The following is an 18,915-nucleotide window of genomic DNA, read 5'->3' as shown; positions in this document are numbered from 1 at the left end:
CATTTAAGGTACTTTGTGAATATATTAAATTGGAAAAATCAAATCAAAATCATCTGGCACAGAGTTGGTGGGAATAGGGGGAATGACCTACTCACTGTGAGTTTTCTCTTTCCTTCAGTCCAGCCCCCACCCCACCCCTGTGTTGGTCAGTGTCAAAGGAATTGCCAAAAGGCACCCAATGCCGTTTGACCCACTTACTCCATCTATTGACGCACACATCATGAACACAACTAAAAAAAAGAATTGTCTGGTCAAAGATTTTCATAGCAGGTCCACTGTGGATAGGGAAAGAAAAGAAGGAAAAAGAAACCATATAAATGCCAACCAAAAAGTGGTGGGTATTGTAGTGGTTTGGAGCTATATGTACCTCAGAGAACATTTTCTTAAATTTACTCCATTCCTGTGGGTGTGAACCCATTTTAAGTAGGACCTTTTGATGAGGTTACTTCTGTTAAGGTGTGGTCCACCTCAGTCAGGATGGGTCTTAATCCTATTCCTGGAGTCCTTTATGAGAGAATGAAATTCAGAGAGAGAGAAAGCCACGGAAGCAAGAAGCTGAAAGCAACAAAACCCAGAAGAGAAGGAGGAGACCAGCAGATCCCACTATGTGCCTTGCCATGCGGCAGAGGAGCCAAGGATCACCAGCAGCCAGTCTTCAGGAAGAAAGCATCACCTCGATGGAGTCTTGATTTGGATATTTTCCTGGTCTCAAAACCATGAGCAAGGGAAGCAGACAGAGCTCAAGTGGCTGAGCACCTGCTTCCTATTTACAAAGTCTGAGATTAGATCCCCGGTACCTCCTAAAAACAAAACAAACAAAGGAGAACACCAACTCTTGCTAGGGAGCAGATATAGCTCAGTGGTTGAGCATCTGCTTCCCACGTATGAGGTCCTGAGTTCAATCCTAAAAACCTCCTAAAAAACAAACAAACAAAAAACATAAACAATAAATTCCCATTGTTTAACCCAATCCATTTCATTGTCTTTGCTTTGAGCAGCCTAGGAAATTAAAACAGGTATACAAACCAACATGAGAGAATATTTGGGAGATTTTAAAAAAGGCGAGCTATGAGCCATGCCAATACTTTGAAACTGCATGTCACAGTAGGCAGTCCGTGTCCTGTTTACAACTCTGCAAAAATATCCACATGGACGTACACCAACGTTGGAGAAAGACAAACAGACAAGATGATAATCTCCAGAAGTCATTCTGGCTCCACTCCCAATCAGCTGTGTAACCTTGAGCATGTCACTTCACCTCTCTGTGTCTTGGTTTCCTCATCTGGAAAATGCGGGTGATGACAGTGCCTTTCTGAAAGGGTTGCTGTGAAGATGGGTCAGAATAAGACATACAATGCACCCTAACACACAATCGCTCAGTACATGCTAGCAATCACTCTTCAGTAAAGCTGATCCAATTCCTAAATTGGCATTTAAAAAAAGAAAAAAAGGAAAAAAGCAGAGGAAGAGGTTAAGGAAAGAGGTGTTAGGCACTACATCCTGGTGTGGCATGAAGAGCACTGGACAATGGGGAACCGATGTAGCTCAAGCAGTTGAGCGCCTACTTCCCACATAGTAGGTCCCAGGTTCAATCCTCGGTACCTCCTAAAAACAAAATGAAGAAACAAATGAAAAACCCAGCTTGGGGGAGCCGATGTAGCTCAGTGATTGAGTGCCAGTTTCCCACATACAAAGTTCCAGATTCAATCCCTGGACCGAGTACCTCAAAAAAAAAAAAGCATTAAACAAGGGCCTATGGGGCTGTGACCTTGAACCAGCCACCTGCTCTCTCTGAATTTAGCTTTTGTTTGCACATCCAGCCCTTTGCAAGTTATGTTTCTGGGATTACGTGCAAAGTGGAAGAAGGTGGGGAAGCCCGAGGAGCCAGCGACCTGTTTACCTGGGCAGGAGGAGCAGCAGTCCCTGGGGGGCATGGCGGTGTCTGCACAGTTCCGATGGCAGGGGACCTTCTCACAGCTCACCTCTCCCAGCTGGGGAAGCAGAAAGACATGCTGGAGGAAGCCCAGAGCAACACACTGGCCAGAGCAGTGCCTCAAGGGCCTCTCGCACCAGCAGTGGGACCCACGGAAAGGTCCAGGGACTGGTGGCAGCACTTCGGCCCGGACCAGAACGCTGGGGGAAGCCCGAGGCAGCAGGACCCTTCTCACTCTGGGCTTCCATGGAGAGGGGTCAAGACGCGAGGTATTTTGGCAGGTAGCTTACGGGGAAGAAAGCCCCAGGAAGACAGGCTGACCTAAGAGGCTCCAGGCTTTGCAAAGGGCTAAGAGGCAGGGAGAGGCCCCCCGGCTGGGAGCCTGCGGGGTCCCAGGCCCAGCTCACCTGGCAGGTGCACCGGGTGCAGGGCTCATCATCCAAGGTGAACACCTGGCCGTTCGCCACCTTCCTTCCCTCGTAGTTGCAGTCTGCGGAGGCAGAGGAGACAGGGCCCGTGAGAGCCAAGGCCCCCCGGGAAGCCTCGGGCAGGGGGTGGTGGGTCCCACTCACCTCGGCACACTGGGCAGCACTCTCCGTCGGGGTGGAAAGGGTAGGTGCAGGTGATGGGGCAATCCACGGGTGAGCAGGCCACCGACCCCAGCTGCAGGACACAGAAAACACACTTTCTGGGAGGGTGATGGACTGTCTGGGAGGGCACAGGTCACCCCGCCACTGAGAGTCCTTCAGGGCCACCACCATCGGGGAGAAGTCCGCAGCAGGCAGCCGCTTGCTGCGTGAGGGTCTGCTTTCCCACTAGACGGCCAGCGCACAAGAGCAAGGGCCTGGCCCATCCTGGCCACCTAGAAGGTGCCTGCCAGAACTCAGCTGCCAGAAGACACCTGTCATAGGAGTCGTGAACTGCCCAGGAAAGGTGAGCCCTAAAAGCCAAGAGGAAAGAGGAACCCAGAAACCGAAGCTCCACAATGCGTGAAGCTGGGAGCCCACGGGGCACATGCTCAGCGGGTCACCTCCGGGGCCTAAGCGAGGTTGAACCCAGGTGCCTTGAGCTTTCTGCAGACCTTGTGCCTCTCCACACATGCTGGCCCAGCTGAGGCCCCCGCGTCTGACCCCCATCACCCGCCAAGGAGCCTGGTCGAGCCCCTCACACTGTCAGCCTCCCATACTGGGATTCTGGACTTAGCATGTCCCACATACTTAATTATATTCTCATGTACCCTGCTTAGTAGACCGAGAGGCAGTGTGGTCTAGGGGAAAAATCCCAGGGGCAGAATACAAAGAGTCCACTCTCGCCTCTTCCCTTAACTAGTGACGGGATCCTGAGCAAGTAACTTTTTCTTGCTGGGCCTCGGTTTTCTCATCGAGAAGATGGAGATAATGGTGGCCCCTATTTCACAGAATTCTTGTGTGGACTCATTGAGTCAGTGCATATAAGGAGCACGTCAGGGAAAGCAGATTTGGCCCAACGGATAGGGCATCCGCCTACCACATGAGAGGTCCACAGTTCAAACCCCAGGCCTCCTGACCCGTGTGGAGCTGGCCCATGCGCGGTGCTGATGCGCGCAAGGAGTGCCCTGCCAAGCAGGGGTGTCCCCCGCGTAGGGGAGCCCCACGCGCAAGGAGTGCACCCCGTTAGGAGAGTCACCCAGTGCGAAAGAAAGTGCAGCCTGCCCAGAAATGGCGCTGCACACACGGAGAGCTGACGCAGCAAGATGATGCAACCAAAAGAGACACAGATTCCGAGTGCTGCTGACAAGAATACAAGCAGACACAGAAGAACACACAGCGAATGGATACAGAGAGCAGACAACGGGGGGCGGGGGGGGGAAATAAATGAAAAATAAATCTTAAAAAAAATAAAAATAAAAAAGAACACATCAGGAAATTGAAAAGACTCCAATACGGGCCCGGGGTCTGTGCTGCCCCTACCACCCTCAGGGAGAATCCCTTGGCCACACTTTAGCCGACAAGGAGCCAACCCCCAAGACTCTCCCTGGTGACTGAGAAGCAGAGTGCTCTTGCCGGTCAGGGTTAAAAATATTGATGTGCTCCTGGCTAAAGAGTCGCCCTGGGAGGGGCTGGCTGGAGCCGACCTTCACCGTGGACAAGAAGGCACGCTTCTCTTGGAGGCCTCTGGACTTTGCCCCGGGGACTCGGGAACTGATGTCAGTCCCTGAGCTTCCCGCAGCTCGGGGTCAGCACTGGGTGGTCCGTACCAGGCAGATGCAGCTCAGACACGGGTCCAGCACAGAGGGGAAGGTCTCGTTGTTGTAGAAGATTCTGCCCGTGTAGGTGCAGCCTGCAGGAGGGAACACGTGGTGAGCACCAGCCAGGAGGGTGGTTGGTGACCAGGCGTCCCGCCAGGGCAAAGGTTGGAGGCCTATCTGTAGGGCAAAGGTCATGCCGTCCAGCTCCCCAGAGCAGGCCCCCGACGGAGTGGGGAGTGGGGAAGTGACAGACGCACACCTGGAATTGGGTGCTGATTTTTTTGTACTAGACTCAGCAATGGGATCAAGCAGATGTGGGAGACACTCCCAGCCTTGGGCAGTTGATGAGGGAAGGAAGTTCCTCCTCTACCCCTTTCCAGGCGGGACCAGGCCAGAGGGTTTAGGAGGTGCGCTGAGGGGGAGGGGCACCCCCGCCGTCTCGCCACCTTCATCCCCACTCCTCCCCGCCTTTTCCACGCCACTCCCCTCCCCGCTCCCAGAGGCCCCCAGGGGCCAATCTGACGGAAACTGGATTGTATTTATCACATGCTGTGAAGGGGAAAAGCAGGAGGTGAAAGAGTAAGAAAATACTTTATTAAGACATACCTCTTGTATGTTAATCTCTATTAATCATATCAAGAAAAGACACTAGAAAGACATACCACACGGTTAGCAGTGGTAATGGGCCCCTCGTCGTTTTCTTTTTCTATTTTTTATTTTGCATTCTGTATTTTCTCAATTTTCTACAAGAAAATGTTACTTCCAAAAAGTAAAAATTACTACTCCTATTCAAAGCCAGAGTATCTTTTTTAAATTTTCTCTCATTGTTCCCAAATCGTTTCTCTCCACCTAAGCCCTGCGTATCTTTATACCTGCTGAGGGCACCCAATCAGGGTCTATCTTGGACCCAATGCAAAGGGGCAAGAGCCTCAGTTTCCTCTCCTGTAACATGGGGCTGCACCACCAGGCTGTGGGGAGGATGGCATGAGACGAAGCTCGTCCTGAGCTCAGCGTGGAGTAGCCGGGTGCAGGCTGAACCCGTAGGACGCCCCGTCGTGGGGCAGGGAATTACCTGCAGAACAGTCTGGACAGCACTGCCCGGGGATCCGAATGGGGTGGGGGCAGGAGTCCACGCAGTCTGTCCTCGTGCAGCTCACTGAGCCATCTGCCTGAAGAAAGACTAACTTCACCAAGACCCCACAACACCAGTCCCCGCCTCCCCTTCTCATCCCACCCCTTCTCCCCCCAAAAGAAAGGGCAACGCTGCAAACAGGCCAAGTCTTGCCCTATAGGCTTTAGAACGCAGCTGGGAGGTGGCAGTTCCCCCAGAGAGGACCAGCTCCTTGGGAAGGTGGGAGAGCCTTCCAGAAAGGCCTTGCGGATTGACGGCCCAGAGACGGCAGCACTGGGATTTTGGTCTCCACGGTTTCCTGCCCCTTTCTAGCAGCAGCAGCCAACGGCAAGGAAACCGGCTGCGCCCTCACCCCCATCCAAATTCTTCTCTCAGCTTTTCCCTGAAACCCTGGCTCACCCCAAACCTATGGAGGACAATAAAATCCTATTTTTATAGAAAACGATTCCACCGGAAATGTCTATTTCAGAAGACGAAAGCGCCATACAAAGATCCTTTTCTTTTTTCGTAAAAGAACCTGATTGTTTATGGACCTTTTGTGTTACTCCCTTATAATAGAAGTGTCCGAAATTGGTCACCAAGGGAGAAAAAGCATCGGTTGTGTGTACGTTCCTCCTACCTCTAACTCCAATGAAACATTCCAGAGCTTTGTGAGGGTCTGAGGCTTTTTAACAAAGGGCACACAAAGGTACCTGCAGCCCTGCTTCTCAGTTGGGGCTCAAAATGCAGATTCTGAGCCCAGAGATCTGAGCTGGGGCTCGAGAGTTGGTAGATGCTGCTGTCCCAGATCTGGGCCCTCATTTTAAGAAAGGATGCTCTAAAGGACTTTAAAATAGACAGGAGCACACCTTTCAGTACATATATTGGTGAAATAGTGGAAAGAAGTGCACTTAAACAGAAAGCTAAAAAAAAAAACACGGGTTTTGGTAAGTAGCTATGTTTGCATTTCTTTCAATCTGACTCTAAAACTTGAGTACCTTCTACTACTGTATCTGATACGATGAGGTCACAAGATTCATGTTATCGAAGAAAACATTGGAATTTCAGAGGAACAAATAACAGGGTCCCAGGTGGGGCGTGGTTACCGTGCCTGTGAAAATCTATTAGGACCCCCCCACCTCCTCACACCAGCACCCTCTGCACAAGCACAGCGTTCACACACAATCCTTAAGGCAGACTGCTGAGCTCTGTTCTCCCAGAAAAATCTACAGAGGACAGAAGAAACTGGATCCCAATCCTCGCTGTGAGCATGGAGCAGGACAGCAGGGAGCAAGACTGAGCCGGGCCCGAGCAGCCCTGCTTCTGGGGGGCAAGTGCCTGGCCCAGGGCAGAGGGGTCCCCTCAGGGCGATGTGGGTGGGGCCAGGTGAGGCAGCTGAAGGCGTGCAGGTTGTCATTCACCTGGCAGACGCATAACTCACAGGGGTCACCAGGCGACCAGATCTGTCCAATCGGAAACTCAACCCCGTTGTCGTCGAGAGAGCAGCCTGGCCAGGGGACAGTGAGGGACAAAGGACGAGTGGGCAGACGTGGCAAGGAGGCCCTGAAGGCCCGCCGGACCCCCAGCACCTCCCACCAAGGGACTGGGGGCAGAGACCCCTCTGCTCACCCCCGGGATGTACACACACCACCTGCCGAGCCCAGGGCCTCCCGCGGCTGCCTGGTTGAGTGAATGTCACCATCACACATGTGCCTGGTATACGCACACACAAGTCCACTTACGCGGACACACAAACACACACCGACACAAAACGACACACTCACACAGACACAGCTCACACACGCAAACACACATCCACACACACACACAACTAACAGACCCAGCAGGTGAAGCTCAGCCTCCCTCCTCGCAGGTATCCAAGACCCACAGGCCGGGCAGGGCAGAGTGCCCTCACCTGTCATGGGCGTTGGCTCCCGGCAGGTGAAGCAGCACTGGCCAGGGCCCAGCCACCACTCCTCGCGGGGACAGTCCAGCTCTGGACATGGCGTGAAGGAACATTCCACCTCCCCGTTCTGGAAGAGAGCCAAGGGGCCCGGCCAGTGAGCCAGGCGGCTGCAGGCACCTGGACCTCTGAGGGCCATCGAGGGAGCTGCAGGCTGTCATGACCCTCCCCTTCCTCTTCAAGGTAAAGGGACAAAAATATCCAAGGAGCCGGAGGGGGAGGGAAGGGCGCGTCCGGCAGTGGGGGGCCCGGAAGCCAGGCTGGGTGTGAGTCCTGGGGACATGCTGGGGTTTGGCTGCCCCGGCCTGCACCATCTCTACCCTCACCACAGCCGCGCTCCTGCCCGGGCACCCTGCTTCCACTCTTGCCCCTCCAATCTGCTCTCACTCTGCAGCCAGAGAACTTTCTCGCATCCATCCCATCGCAAGATTCTGCTGCTTATAACCCCGCAGCAGTTTTGCAAAGTGCAAACCCCTCAGCCTGACTGCCCAAGCTCTTCCCCATTGAGCCTGAGGTAGAAGTTGTGGGTGCCGTGCCCTGAGACCCTCCCCAAACTACTGCCCATGGGAGGCACCTCCTCCCCCACCTCCCCAGGGGGCCGAGGGGCAGAGCCAGTAACTGACTGATGCTGGGGTGACAGGATCAGCCCGAGGCTAGGCTTCCCCTGAAACCACGCCTTTGCTTGGCTTCTCCCCTGCCCTGGGCAGCTTCTGTCCAATTACTAGCTGCTACTGGTCACATTGGCACAAGAACCCTGACTCAGGCCTTGTTCTAGGGACCCAGCCTGAGATACAGACCCCGGTTCCAGCTCATCTCAAACCCCGAGTCCAGTCTCTGGAGCTCTGGGCTCTAGCCGGCAGCGCCGTCTGCAGTTCTTAGACCCCACAGTGCCCTGGCACCTCCGCCCTTTGCTCAGGCAGTGCCTTCTGTCAGGCACGCTGCCCTCCGCTCTTCACTCCCTGAGTCCTAGTCGTCCTCCAGGTCTCGGCTTAGAGCTCCTTCCTCCGGGAAGCCTTCCCTGAAGCCTGCAGTCTCATTAGGAGCCCAGTTGCCTGTCCACTGCCCACCTAGTCTTCAAGCACCTGGACAGAGGGCACAGGACTGCCCTGGCCTTTGCGGTGCCCCGTGCTTGGCATAGCACCCAACATACAGTAGGCGCTCTGCGAGAGCAGCACTGAGGAATGCACTTCAAGGAGACAGCAGGAAGGCCTTGGCGAGTTCAGGTCCCTTATACCTTCGCTGCCTGGGCCTCCCTCTGGCTGAGCGGTGGCTCAGCTTCTCCTGGTCAAGGCATCCTGGGCCCCTGGCCCCTCTCCCACCAAGGCAACAGGGCCCCAGGGTCCTCAGCCCCCCTACCTGGCAGACACAGGTGGTGCACTCGTCAGCACCCCCACTGAACACAGCCCCGTCTGCGTACCACCGGCCTTGGAAATGGCACCTCACTGCAGAGGAGAAAGGCACGAGCAGCTGCAGAGCCAAAGCAAAAAGAGCACCAGGGGCGGGAGCCCGGGCAGCAAACACGCTCCCCCAACCCTGCACCGCACGCTCCATACCCAGGAGCCCCAACCCTCCAAACCACAGGCTGAAAAAAAACATATTATTTAAAAACTGGCAGGGAATGAATTCTGTACAAAATAAAAGCAGGGAAGCCTCATATAACTAAAGAGTGAGCGATAAGAAGAAAACCCCGGGTGCCTGTGACAGAGGCCTGGGGAGGACACCACGCCCTGGAGACGGTGAGGACTTAGTGAGAGCTCTGACTGATTTAAAAGAAAACATTTTTTTAAAGCAGCCCTCAAACCTTCCCTGCACCCATCCACAGGCCGTGAGCACTTGTAAGGCTCAGTCAGGCTGCCCTGCATTCAAATTCCAGGCAAACTGACTTTGGGACTGACTTTGGGTGAGTTACTTAAGCTCTCTAAGCCTCGGTTTTCTTATCTGTACAATGGGTTTGATAAAAGTACCTACAACATAGGGACTATATTTCCTATTCAAAACTATTTTTTAAGTAAAAGTAATATCATACTTGTTAGCTAAGAGAAAATATTTTAAAAGAACACCAGCTTGGAGAACAGATAGACTTGAGCTCAAGCTCTGCTCCATAACTAACTGGCTGTGTGTCTTTGAGCAAATGACTTGACTTCCCTGAGCCTCGGTTTCTACATCCAAAAAATGGGGCTACGAGCAGTCCTGCCTTAGAGCAGTAGCCAAAGGATCAAAGGATGAGTGCTGGTACATGCTCCTTACACATAGCAAGGGCACTGAGTGGTCAGGGAGTCAGGCCGGGCAAGAGAACCACATTTTTAACAAAGGAAAAAAAGGACCAACTCTTAGTGGGACAGGGAAAGCCCTCCCTGCCTAGAGACGGGGCAGTGCCACAGTAGACTCAAACCCTTTCCTGCTTGAATCAAAGGTGCCTCCCGGAGCAGAGGATGCAGGGCATGCCAGCTGCGGGCACAGCCTAGCATCCCAACCACAGTGCACATAGTAGGTGCTCAATAAACACGGGCACGTTGAAATAGTTCATTTGGTCTGAGTTTCTAGAGCAGAACTCAGGCTCCTTCCTCTCTCTTCCATTCACCCGGCTCCTAACACGGTCTCAATAGACGCCCCTCTCCATCCAACATGCACAAAAGCACACACACACAACACACACAAAACCAAAACTCCCCAGAGTCACTTACCTGGAATGCAAGTACAGCAGTCCGCCTGCAGGGGTGTCTGACAGGAGCCGGGAGGGCACTCGGGGGAGATGCAGGACACGTTCCCAGCCTGGCGAGGAGGCAGGAGATGGCAGTGGGTGGCAGGGAGTGGGGTGGGCGTGGAAGGAGGGACCCGCCTCTGCTGACCTTCAGGCCCTTCAAGAACCAGCTCATTGCCTCCTTCACACCCCGCCTCGGGCTTCTGGCCCAAGACGAAAGTCATCTGAGGCATTCAGATGTGGTCACCAGGACGAGGCCAGTCTGCAGGGAACCCAGCCCCGACCCACCCATATTAGGGTGTGGCTTATCACAGCTCTGGCCTCCATCTCCCTATTTCTAAGATGGGCTGGAAACAGCGCCTCTCTCGGGGGTTGCTGAGGAGTCCGTGAAAGGAGATCACCCTCACCAGCCTTGGCCACCCTGAAGCACACACACAGGAAGAGCTCGAGAAAGGGCAACACCTGGGAAAAGCTTAATGAAGTAGGAGCTCAGAAACAGTAGCTATCCACATGCCTCCCTGCCTTGCCCTGCAGCTTCTGCTCTTGCAGCCGCTGTTAAGAGACGGTCAGAGGGTGGCAGAAGAGATGACGGGCAGAGGCCCGCCTTTGGACTCCGAAAGACCTCGGCGCAAATCCCAGCTCCGCCACCTCCTAGCCTTAGGCTCCGCATCTGCGAACCAGGGGCGGTAAACCTGACCTTAAAGAGTTGACCTTGAAGAGCTGCCCGAATCTCGGGTGGAAGTAGCTGGGAAGCACCTAGCCAGTGACCAGCACAGAGTGGGTGCTCACGACTGAATACCTGTGCCTGCACCTGGCAGTGTCTGACACATAGTAGGCGCTTAAGAACTTTGGAGGGGTGGATTTGCCTAAAGCAAAACACTCTTAGAAGCTGAGTTTGGCAATGCCTCTTCTCTCCCAAATGTGGATACCCTTATTGTACTGGCAAATATTTTGCCTGGAGAAAAACAGCCTCCCTGGTGGGAAGTTTCCAAGCGAGTTTCATCCCTTCCCTTCCTAAACAGATGGACCCTGTTTGCCCGTTGGCTCTTTTCTGCTCGACAGAACCCTTGCTGATTCCATGGACCTACAGGTTTGACATTTCCCCTAAGCTTCTAAATGCCCAAGGTTCCAACCAAAATCCACCACCTATGAACGCTCTCTCCATCCGACAAGCTCACCCCTAACATTCGCTCTCTTGTCCTTTCCCTAAAACCTCCAAAGGTTAAGAAAACATCCACAAGGCTTGGGGGGCCTTGCGTCGCTTACCAGGCAGACACAGACGGTGCAGTTTTCGTTGGGAGGTGAAAACACATCTCCCTCAGCTCGGATGACGCCGCTGTGAAAACAGCCTTTGAAAGACAAACAGGAGGCAAGGCATCAGACCTCTTCAAAGAAGAGGAAACTTGAGGTCTCTTTACTTTCCCAAGCACATCGCACCTGGAACCTTCTCTCACCGCCCTGGGTGTCCCGGGGGTGGCAGATTCAGGAATCCTGCTCTGTCTGGTCCTCCTGGGAACTACCCAGGAGACACCTGCCAAGGGTCAGCACGGCAGCCCAGGAGGTCCCATTCGTGTCTGATAAGCCCAAAACTGTTTGGAAAGCACAGCGCTGTAGTGCAGTGGGGCAGGACGGGGCCAGGGAAAAGCAGCCAGACAGTCCTGAGTCCTGGGTTCAAAATCCTGCCAACTCAGCTACCTGAGTGGATGCGGACACGTCGCTTAACCTCTCTGGGACTCGGCTGCCTTCAGTGTAAAATGGCAATGGCATCACGTGCCCTGCAGGGGACTCGGAAGGAGCCAGGGCTGCAGATGAACAGTATCTAGTACTTCCCGTTTAGGGCTTGGGTGCACAGTAGATACACAGAAAATAAGTGTGTCCTTGCCTTAACCCCCAAGAAGACTTCTGAACCGGAAAAATTCACAATGTAGAAAAGCAACCCTGTACTCACCACTGTGCCCAGAAGGTAGCACCTATCAACATCTTCCCTGTGGACGGCTCCAAAGGGGAGAGGCCCAGCAGTGCTGCCGCACTACCACAGTGTGTTAGGAACTGTGGGGGTGCACTATAGATGTGGAGCCCTGGCAGCGTTTGTTAGGCGGGGCCAGGGAGATCCGACATCCCACGGTGCTCAGGGCAGTCCCACACAATGAACTGTCCTACCCGAACACCAGGGACGCCCTGCTGGGGAGCATCTGCTTCCGGCCGACAAGGAATGGAGCGGGACAGCCTCGCGGTGCCCCCAGCCAAGCTCCTGGGCCACTCAAAGCTCTGCGACCACCGCATGGAGCCCCCACGTGCTCCAATACAGGGCTCGATGATGCCCATTTCAGGGGGTAGTGGACAGGGATAAATGGAAGAGGGCAGATCAGATACCCAACACGGGCTCTGGGATAAAGAAGTGCTGACAAAATGAAATCCCGCCTGCCTCTCTTTTAGGAAATTTCTAGGGTTGTTGCTCAGATGTCCCTGAACTTACTAAACCCCTTCGCCCTAGACTCGGGCAACCGCAAACAGAAAAGCGGAGTCCTCCTCCTGTCCCTGTTGGCTCCCTTGGGGGTAAGGCCTTCAGCTCTCTCCAAATCCAGGAGCGTTTCCCACACAAGGAGGGGACAGAAGGGGACACAGTCTGGTTCTGCCACAGGAGAAGAACCCTGGCGTCTATCTCAAACCCAGAGCCTGTCAGCAAGCCCAAGGGCCAGGCAAAACATTGTTAAAATCTAACTTGGGTGGATCTCTTTCCAGCTTAAAAGCCCCAGGTGGATCCCAAAAAGAGGCTCTCCCTGCTCCGGCCCCCGCCTGCCTCTGCAACCTCCCTTCCCACCAATCTCCATGCTCCACCCGCACTGGACCCCTTTCTGTTCCTTTCCCACCTCAGCGCCTCCAGCCATGCTGTTCCTTCTCCCTGGAACACCCTTCCCCCAGCTCACCAGCAGCTCCTCATCGCCCTTCTGGGTTCAGCTCAGATGGGTTTTCCTGATCACCCTCTAAGCGGGCCCCTACTTTATATTCTCTATCCCACTATTTCTTTCATAACACCTAAGGTAAACTGTAATTATAGAGAGTGCTTGATCATTTTGTTTTGTTCTTTTATGTGTTTTTTTTCAGGATTTTTTTCCCCCTTTTTTGTTGTTTTTTGTTTATTTCCAGGGTTTTTTGTTTTTCTTGACTGTTAATTACATATTTATTGCCCATTTCTTATGAGACGATAAACTCCATAAGGGTGGGGGCCATGTTAAATAGACATCAATTATTAGCCAGTACCTGGGACAGAGCACTCAGTAGCTGCTTAAAACCTTTCCACTGCAGAAATGGAGGCTGCTGCTTTGTACCTCCAGATCTCTCAAGTCCATGGCCTCTGCCCATCTCAGAGGCCACTGTCCTCTCTCACCTGCAACACTGCCCCAGCCTCCTAGGTGGCCTCCTTGCCTCTACAATCCTGGGTGACCCTTCAAAACACAAGTCTGGCCATCTCACTGCCCTCCGTGTCCCACAGCCGCTCACCCCAACCCAGCCCCGCGGCCGACCCCTCCGCTTCCTCTCCATACACCCCCTCCCTCTGCAGGTCCCTCAGGCTTTTGCACTTATCGATCTTTCTACTGTAAACACTCAGGTCTTCAGGCTCTGCCCTCACCTCCCTTTACCTGATTAACTCACCCTTCCGGTCTCGGATTTCGACACACTACCCCTGGGAGGCTTCCCGGTCAGGGACAGGTTCTCCCACCGCTCCTGGGCTCACACCATCGGTGCCCAGATTACAGAGCAGTCATTCTGCCACCACCTCCTTCTCTGTGTGTCTCGTCCAGCAGACATGGAGCTCTTTGAGGGCAAGGACTATGTCTTGTTCCCAATTGTGTCCTCACGACCTAGCACAGGGCTTAACATATAGTAGCAGCTCATAAATGTTTCATTCATTAATTCATTAATTGAGCAGCTTCTGTAGGCCAAGCACTGTGTTCTGGGGACACCACATTATGCCAAAATGGATAGACCCCTTCCCTCATGGAGCTTACAGGGTAATAACTGCAGAAATAAATGCACAGCCACAAGCAAGGTATTATGAAGGGGAGGTACCCTATGGTAATGGACCTATGAAAATGGGAGACAGCAAAAGCTTGGCTGGAGAAATAACAAATGAGCTGAGATTTAAAAGAAAAATAAGTGTTAACAAGGCTTAGATACACAAGAGCAGAAGAGCATATCCACAGGCCCGGGGGCAAGACAGAAAGCACCAGTCAAGAGAGAGGCCTTGAAAGGCCAAGTTCAGAGGTCAAGACAGAGAAGGCAGGGGTGGAGGGATGTGTAGGGCCAAGCCCTATGTGGCCTTTAGGGCTCAATGTCCACCCTCAGACCCCACCCTAGACCCACTAATTAGGAATCTGTATTTTAACAAGATCCCCAGTGATTCACTGACAGAGTAAATTTGACAAGAACTCTGTCAAAGTCCTGATAAGGATTTGGATCTTTATCCTAACAATGATGGGAAGCAAATGAAAAGCTGTAAGCCAATTATAAGGAATCAGAATTTAGAAATAAATCACTTTCCTGGCTCTAGGAGAGAAAAAGATTACAGCAGGAGAAGGGGACTGCAGAGTGGATTTGGAGAGATATACTGGATGGATGAATGGATGGATGGATGGATGGATGAATGGATGGATGGATGGATGGATGGATGGATGGATGGATGGATGGATGGATGGATAGAGAAATGAATGAAAGAAAAAGAATCCCAGAACAGGAACAGTTCCCCATGAGGGATATCGCAGCATAGGCCAGTGAACCAGCACTTCAGCATCACCTGGGAACTTGCTAGAAATGCAAATTCTCAGGCCCCACACACGACCTGCTGAATCTGACCCTCTGGGGGTGCGGCCCAGCAATCTGTGGTTTAACAAGCCCTCCAGACGATTCTGATGCACACTAAGTTTGAGAACCAGGCTTTCAGCTGCAGGAGAGCTGGGGAAGGGACCAGGCAGGGCTGTGTGGGGACTCACGGGCTTCACCGGCCCCTGCTCTCACCTGCACAGGATGGGCAGCACCCCCCATCTCTGGAGGGAAGTGGGTGGGAACAGGCAGCTTCACACGTCACCTTTCCACACATCACCTCCCCCTCCTGAAAGGAGAAGCAGGGGTTATGGCCACCACAAGGCCCCAGATAAGCAGGGCAGCCCCAGAGACCCCTCCCGCCCCCCTCACACCCACCTCACACCAGCACTGGGAACACCCAGGCTCCGTCCAGCGACTCCCTGATTCATACGTGGCTCCCCGGTGCCAGCAGGGAGAGGGCCCTGGTGCCAGCTGTGTGGCCTCAGGTGAGGAAGGGGTCACCACCACCTCCCCCTGCAGGAAGGAGGGAGGCCAGAGGCTCCCCAGCACTGGGGTGGCCATCAGGGTAGACGGCAGCCGAGTCGGAGCAGAAGGGGAGGACGTGGGTGGTGCCCGGGAGGGAGACGGCAGGCGGGTGCTCCTGACTGCAGTGGGTGGTCCTGGGGCCCCAGAAGGAGGGCTCTGTCCCGGGGAGAGGGCAAGCCGGCCTGCCTCCGGAAGCAGCAGGAGCATCTTGGGGGGATGTTGCAGGATGGCCGACGGGGCCAGCACGGCTTTTGGGAAAGCTGAAAGGGAAGCACAGGAGTCTCTTGAGGGAGGGGCAGGAGGCACCATTCAGGGGACCTGGACTCAGCTCCACCACCACAAGTCACCGAATGTCTCTGGGCTGCCTTCTTCACCAGCACAAAGGGTCTGACAGGACATGGAGGCTGTGGAAAGGGCCACATGAGGAGAGGATGGGAAAGAACCAAATGAGCAGCAGGAGTGGGCCAAGCGGCTGCTGGAGAGCTCACTGCTTCAGATGCTGCAAAACCAGATGCTTCTCCCTTCCCTTCCTCACAGGCCACAAAGGAGATGCAAGTTTTCCTGAGCCAGGCAGAGCTTCTCTAACCTTTCAGGGATTCATCCTGGGGGTGGCCATCCCCACTCCTCCACCAGGTGTGGCTTCCCTACAGGGGAGGCAGAGGCTCCAAGGAAGGACCAGCCCAGGTGCTCTCCAGCCTGCGTGGAAAGGCCAGCTTCCAAGAGCCTCCCTGGGCCCCCACACACACACAGGAAGAAGAAAGGGCGTTTTATCCTGCAGTGACGAGATCTACAGCCCAACCATCTCAAAGACAGAGAGGGAGAATCAGAAAACCTAAGAGGGATGTGAAGGAGGCAGGCATCGGGAGGGGTGAGAGCGATAGGAAAGGGAGAATGCCACAAAGCAGGGTGAGCCGGCACAGAAAGGCTGGGCTAAAAGTGGGGAAGGAGGGTGGGCAAGCTTGATGGCCACCAACAGAGAGTTAGTTAGACACCTCCCGGGACAGCCAGGCATGGAAAGAAGGAAGCAGTTTTCTCCCCACTGGCATGGAAAGCTCTTAATGACCCATTCTTCAAAAAGGAGGCCCCTGCCAGCCGGGGCTCCTGGGAATCCTATGGCTTGCTTTTGTTTTGTTTTCCTTTTACTATTTGGTGGAAAACAGAAGCGCTGGGGAAACAGAATGTAAAGAAAGGAAAAGAAGAATGGGCAAAGGAGTGGAAGGAGGAAGTGAGGGGGGAAAGGAGTAATGCTGGAAATAAGCAAGAAGTGGCAAAAAGGAGGAGTGGGTGGGGAAGCAAGAAGAAGGGTTGGAGGCAGGGCCTTGTGCTAGAGGGTGGGGTCTGGGAAATAGGCCGTGGGGCTGGGGAGGCGGGGCTGAGAGCAGGTTGGGCGGGGCTTTAGGCTGGGGGCGGGGCCAAGCACTGAGGAGGCTTGGCCTGGAGGCGGGTGGGTGGGGCCTGGGATGGCCGAGCTGGGTCCAGCAGTGCTTACCTTCACAGGACACCCGGTCCGCTCGGAGCCGGAAGCCAGGTCGGCAGGTGCACAGGAAGCTGCCCACAGTGTTCTGACAAGAATGGTGACAGACTCGCCTCTCCAGCGGCCGCCGACACTCGTTTACATCTGCGGGAAAGCCTCGCTAAGGAAACCTCCGGGCTGGCTGTCCTGCAGAAGCCGCCTCCTCCCATCCCTTGACTCAGAAGGCTGAGGGGGTGTCCCTGCCATGTTCTCAAGGGATGTGACTCAGATGGCTGGGAGCGGGGCTGAAATCTTGCGCTAGTCCCCGTGGAGGGTCCGTATATCCAGTAGGCACCTAATGGCTGAACCAGAGACTCTGAGCCTCTCCTTCCCCACCCAGCTCTGTGTGGTAACGATTAATCTCATCTCCAAACCATTCTACCCTCTCACATGTCTAGCTTTTGGGTGGTGTGGGCCCTTCTGAAAAAGAGTATGGAAATCACTGCACAACTCAAAGGAGGCTCCAGAACAAAAGCCTAACTCTGCTAGAACAAGGTCTTTTTTCAGGCCCAGGGAACCCCACCTACAACCCATGAGCCAAGCTCAAGCCAAACATGCCAATCCCTTTCTGGAAATTTCTGCTAATGGGCTGAGAAAACAGGGATCTCCTTCTCAACCAGAGGAACCAAGACATAACGTGCTTTATTTACCCAGGGGAGCAAAGGCTGCCAAGGAAATGGACGAGCCGAGAGGCATCCTTAGGAAGTATCTGGGAGAGGGGTGGAAGAGAAACATGGCAGGGTGAAAGTGACTTGTACTCGGGAAGAGTCCAAGGTAGGGTCTTCCGTGGGGAGCCACACCAAGCCCCGGAAAGCTCAGCCTCAGAGCACAGGGCTCCAGCCCTTGCAGTGTTCGGCCACCGGCCTTCCGCTGTCCCTGGACTCACCCTATTTCTCCTCCTGACTGGCAGCCTAAGCGTGACAAACAGGGTCCTCCAGGCCTCACCTACACAGGAGTGCCGGTTGCCGTGGAGATGGAAGCCTGTTCTACAGGAACACCTGTAACTGCCGATGCTGTTCTTGCATCTCTGCTGACAGGGGGTCCCTAGGCACTCGTCAGTGTCTGGAAGGAAAAAGGACAAGGTTGGACCCGTTTTCCCACAGAGTCTTAGAAACATATAGTCTCCTCTTTCTTTCTCATCACCGTCTCCACCATGGACAGGACAGTGAGGGACTATCTTAACCCCTCTCTCCTCCTCACCACCCACATTTGATCTATCAACTCCTAAGTACCGCCTGGACCAGCCCACTTCTCCCCATCTCTGCCACACCCACCCAGGCCACCTTCATCTCTAGTGCGGAGAAGGGCAATGGTCTCCTGAGTAGCTTCCTGCCTCTAGTCATACTCCTTGCAAGTCATCCTCTACACAACCTCCAGGATGACAGGACCAAAGAGCACTCCCTGCTCAAAACTTCACTCATCTCCCCCTTTGCCATGCTCTGCCTGCAATGTCTTTCCCTCTTGTCTGGCTGGAAAATGCAGCTTCAGAACTCAGCTTCTATAGCATTGCCCCTGTAAAAGCTTCCCTAAGTCATTATTTGAAACACTGAAAAACTGGAAATCTACATATTCATCCAAAGGAGAAATGTTAGCACGCTATGGAATATTCACCCTACAAAATGCCATGCAGCACTTAAAAAGAACCAGGCAGCAAAGCGGCTGTGGGCTCCTGTCTACCATATGGGAGGCCCTGGGTTTGCGTCCCGGGGCCTCCTTGTGAAGGCAAGGCTCACCCGCACACTGCGGAGAGCTGCCGGCCCGGGTACGCCGCGGAGTGCCCACATGTGCCACGGACAGCCGACTCAGCAAGGTGACACAACAACAACAAAAAAGGGAGACAAGCAAAAACGCAGAAGAGCGCACAGCAAATGGACACAGAGAGCAGACAGCAAGCAAGCCACAAGGGGGGTGGTGGAAATAAATAAATATAGACACAGAAAGCAGACAGAAAGCAAAAAGCCACAAGGGGCAGGGTTTTAAAAAAAAAAAAAAGGACCAGGCAGATCTATTTACTTTGATGTGGTGGGGGAAAAACAAGCAGAAGAACTGCTGGGATCAAATCCCAACTGTAATGTGTTCTTGGACAAGTTAATTTCTTTCAGCCTTGGTGTTCCTTTC

General features: G+C 53.8%; 1 protein-coding gene across 1 annotated transcript in view; it reads right to left on the bottom strand.

Moving 5' to 3' along the window:
* Positions 1-18,915, bottom strand: part of VWCE (von Willebrand factor C and EGF domains) — a 30,909-nt gene that overhangs the window by 5,112 nt on the left and 6,882 nt on the right. Inside the window, exons 6-19 of the mRNA XM_058305362.2 lie at positions 17,743-17,859; positions 16,774-16,902; positions 15,135-15,544; positions 14,952-15,045; positions 11,202-11,284; positions 9,919-10,006; positions 8,591-8,676; positions 7,187-7,304; positions 6,693-6,778; positions 5,233-5,329; positions 4,170-4,252; positions 2,506-2,596; positions 2,341-2,423; positions 1,901-1,991 (exon numbers count right to left, since the gene is read on the bottom strand). Coding sequence (XP_058161345.1) covers positions 1,901-1,991; positions 2,341-2,423; positions 2,506-2,596; positions 4,170-4,252; positions 5,233-5,329; positions 6,693-6,778; positions 7,187-7,304; positions 8,591-8,676; positions 9,919-10,006; positions 11,202-11,284; positions 14,952-15,045; positions 15,135-15,544; positions 16,774-16,902; positions 17,743-17,859 — 1,656 coding nt within the window. The remainder of the gene's footprint in view (positions 1-1,900; positions 1,992-2,340; positions 2,424-2,505; positions 2,597-4,169; positions 4,253-5,232; positions 5,330-6,692; positions 6,779-7,186; positions 7,305-8,590; positions 8,677-9,918; positions 10,007-11,201; positions 11,285-14,951; positions 15,046-15,134; positions 15,545-16,773; positions 16,903-17,742; positions 17,860-18,915) is intronic.

Source organism: Dasypus novemcinctus, chromosome 10 (genome assembly GCF_030445035.2).
Source record: "Dasypus novemcinctus isolate mDasNov1 chromosome 10, mDasNov1.1.hap2, whole genome shotgun sequence".
NCBI classification, from domain to species: Eukaryota; Metazoa; Chordata; class Mammalia; order Cingulata; family Dasypodidae; genus Dasypus; species Dasypus novemcinctus.
The sequence above is the reverse complement of the archived record's forward strand: the minus strand, read 5'-3'. Positions and strand labels throughout refer to the sequence as shown.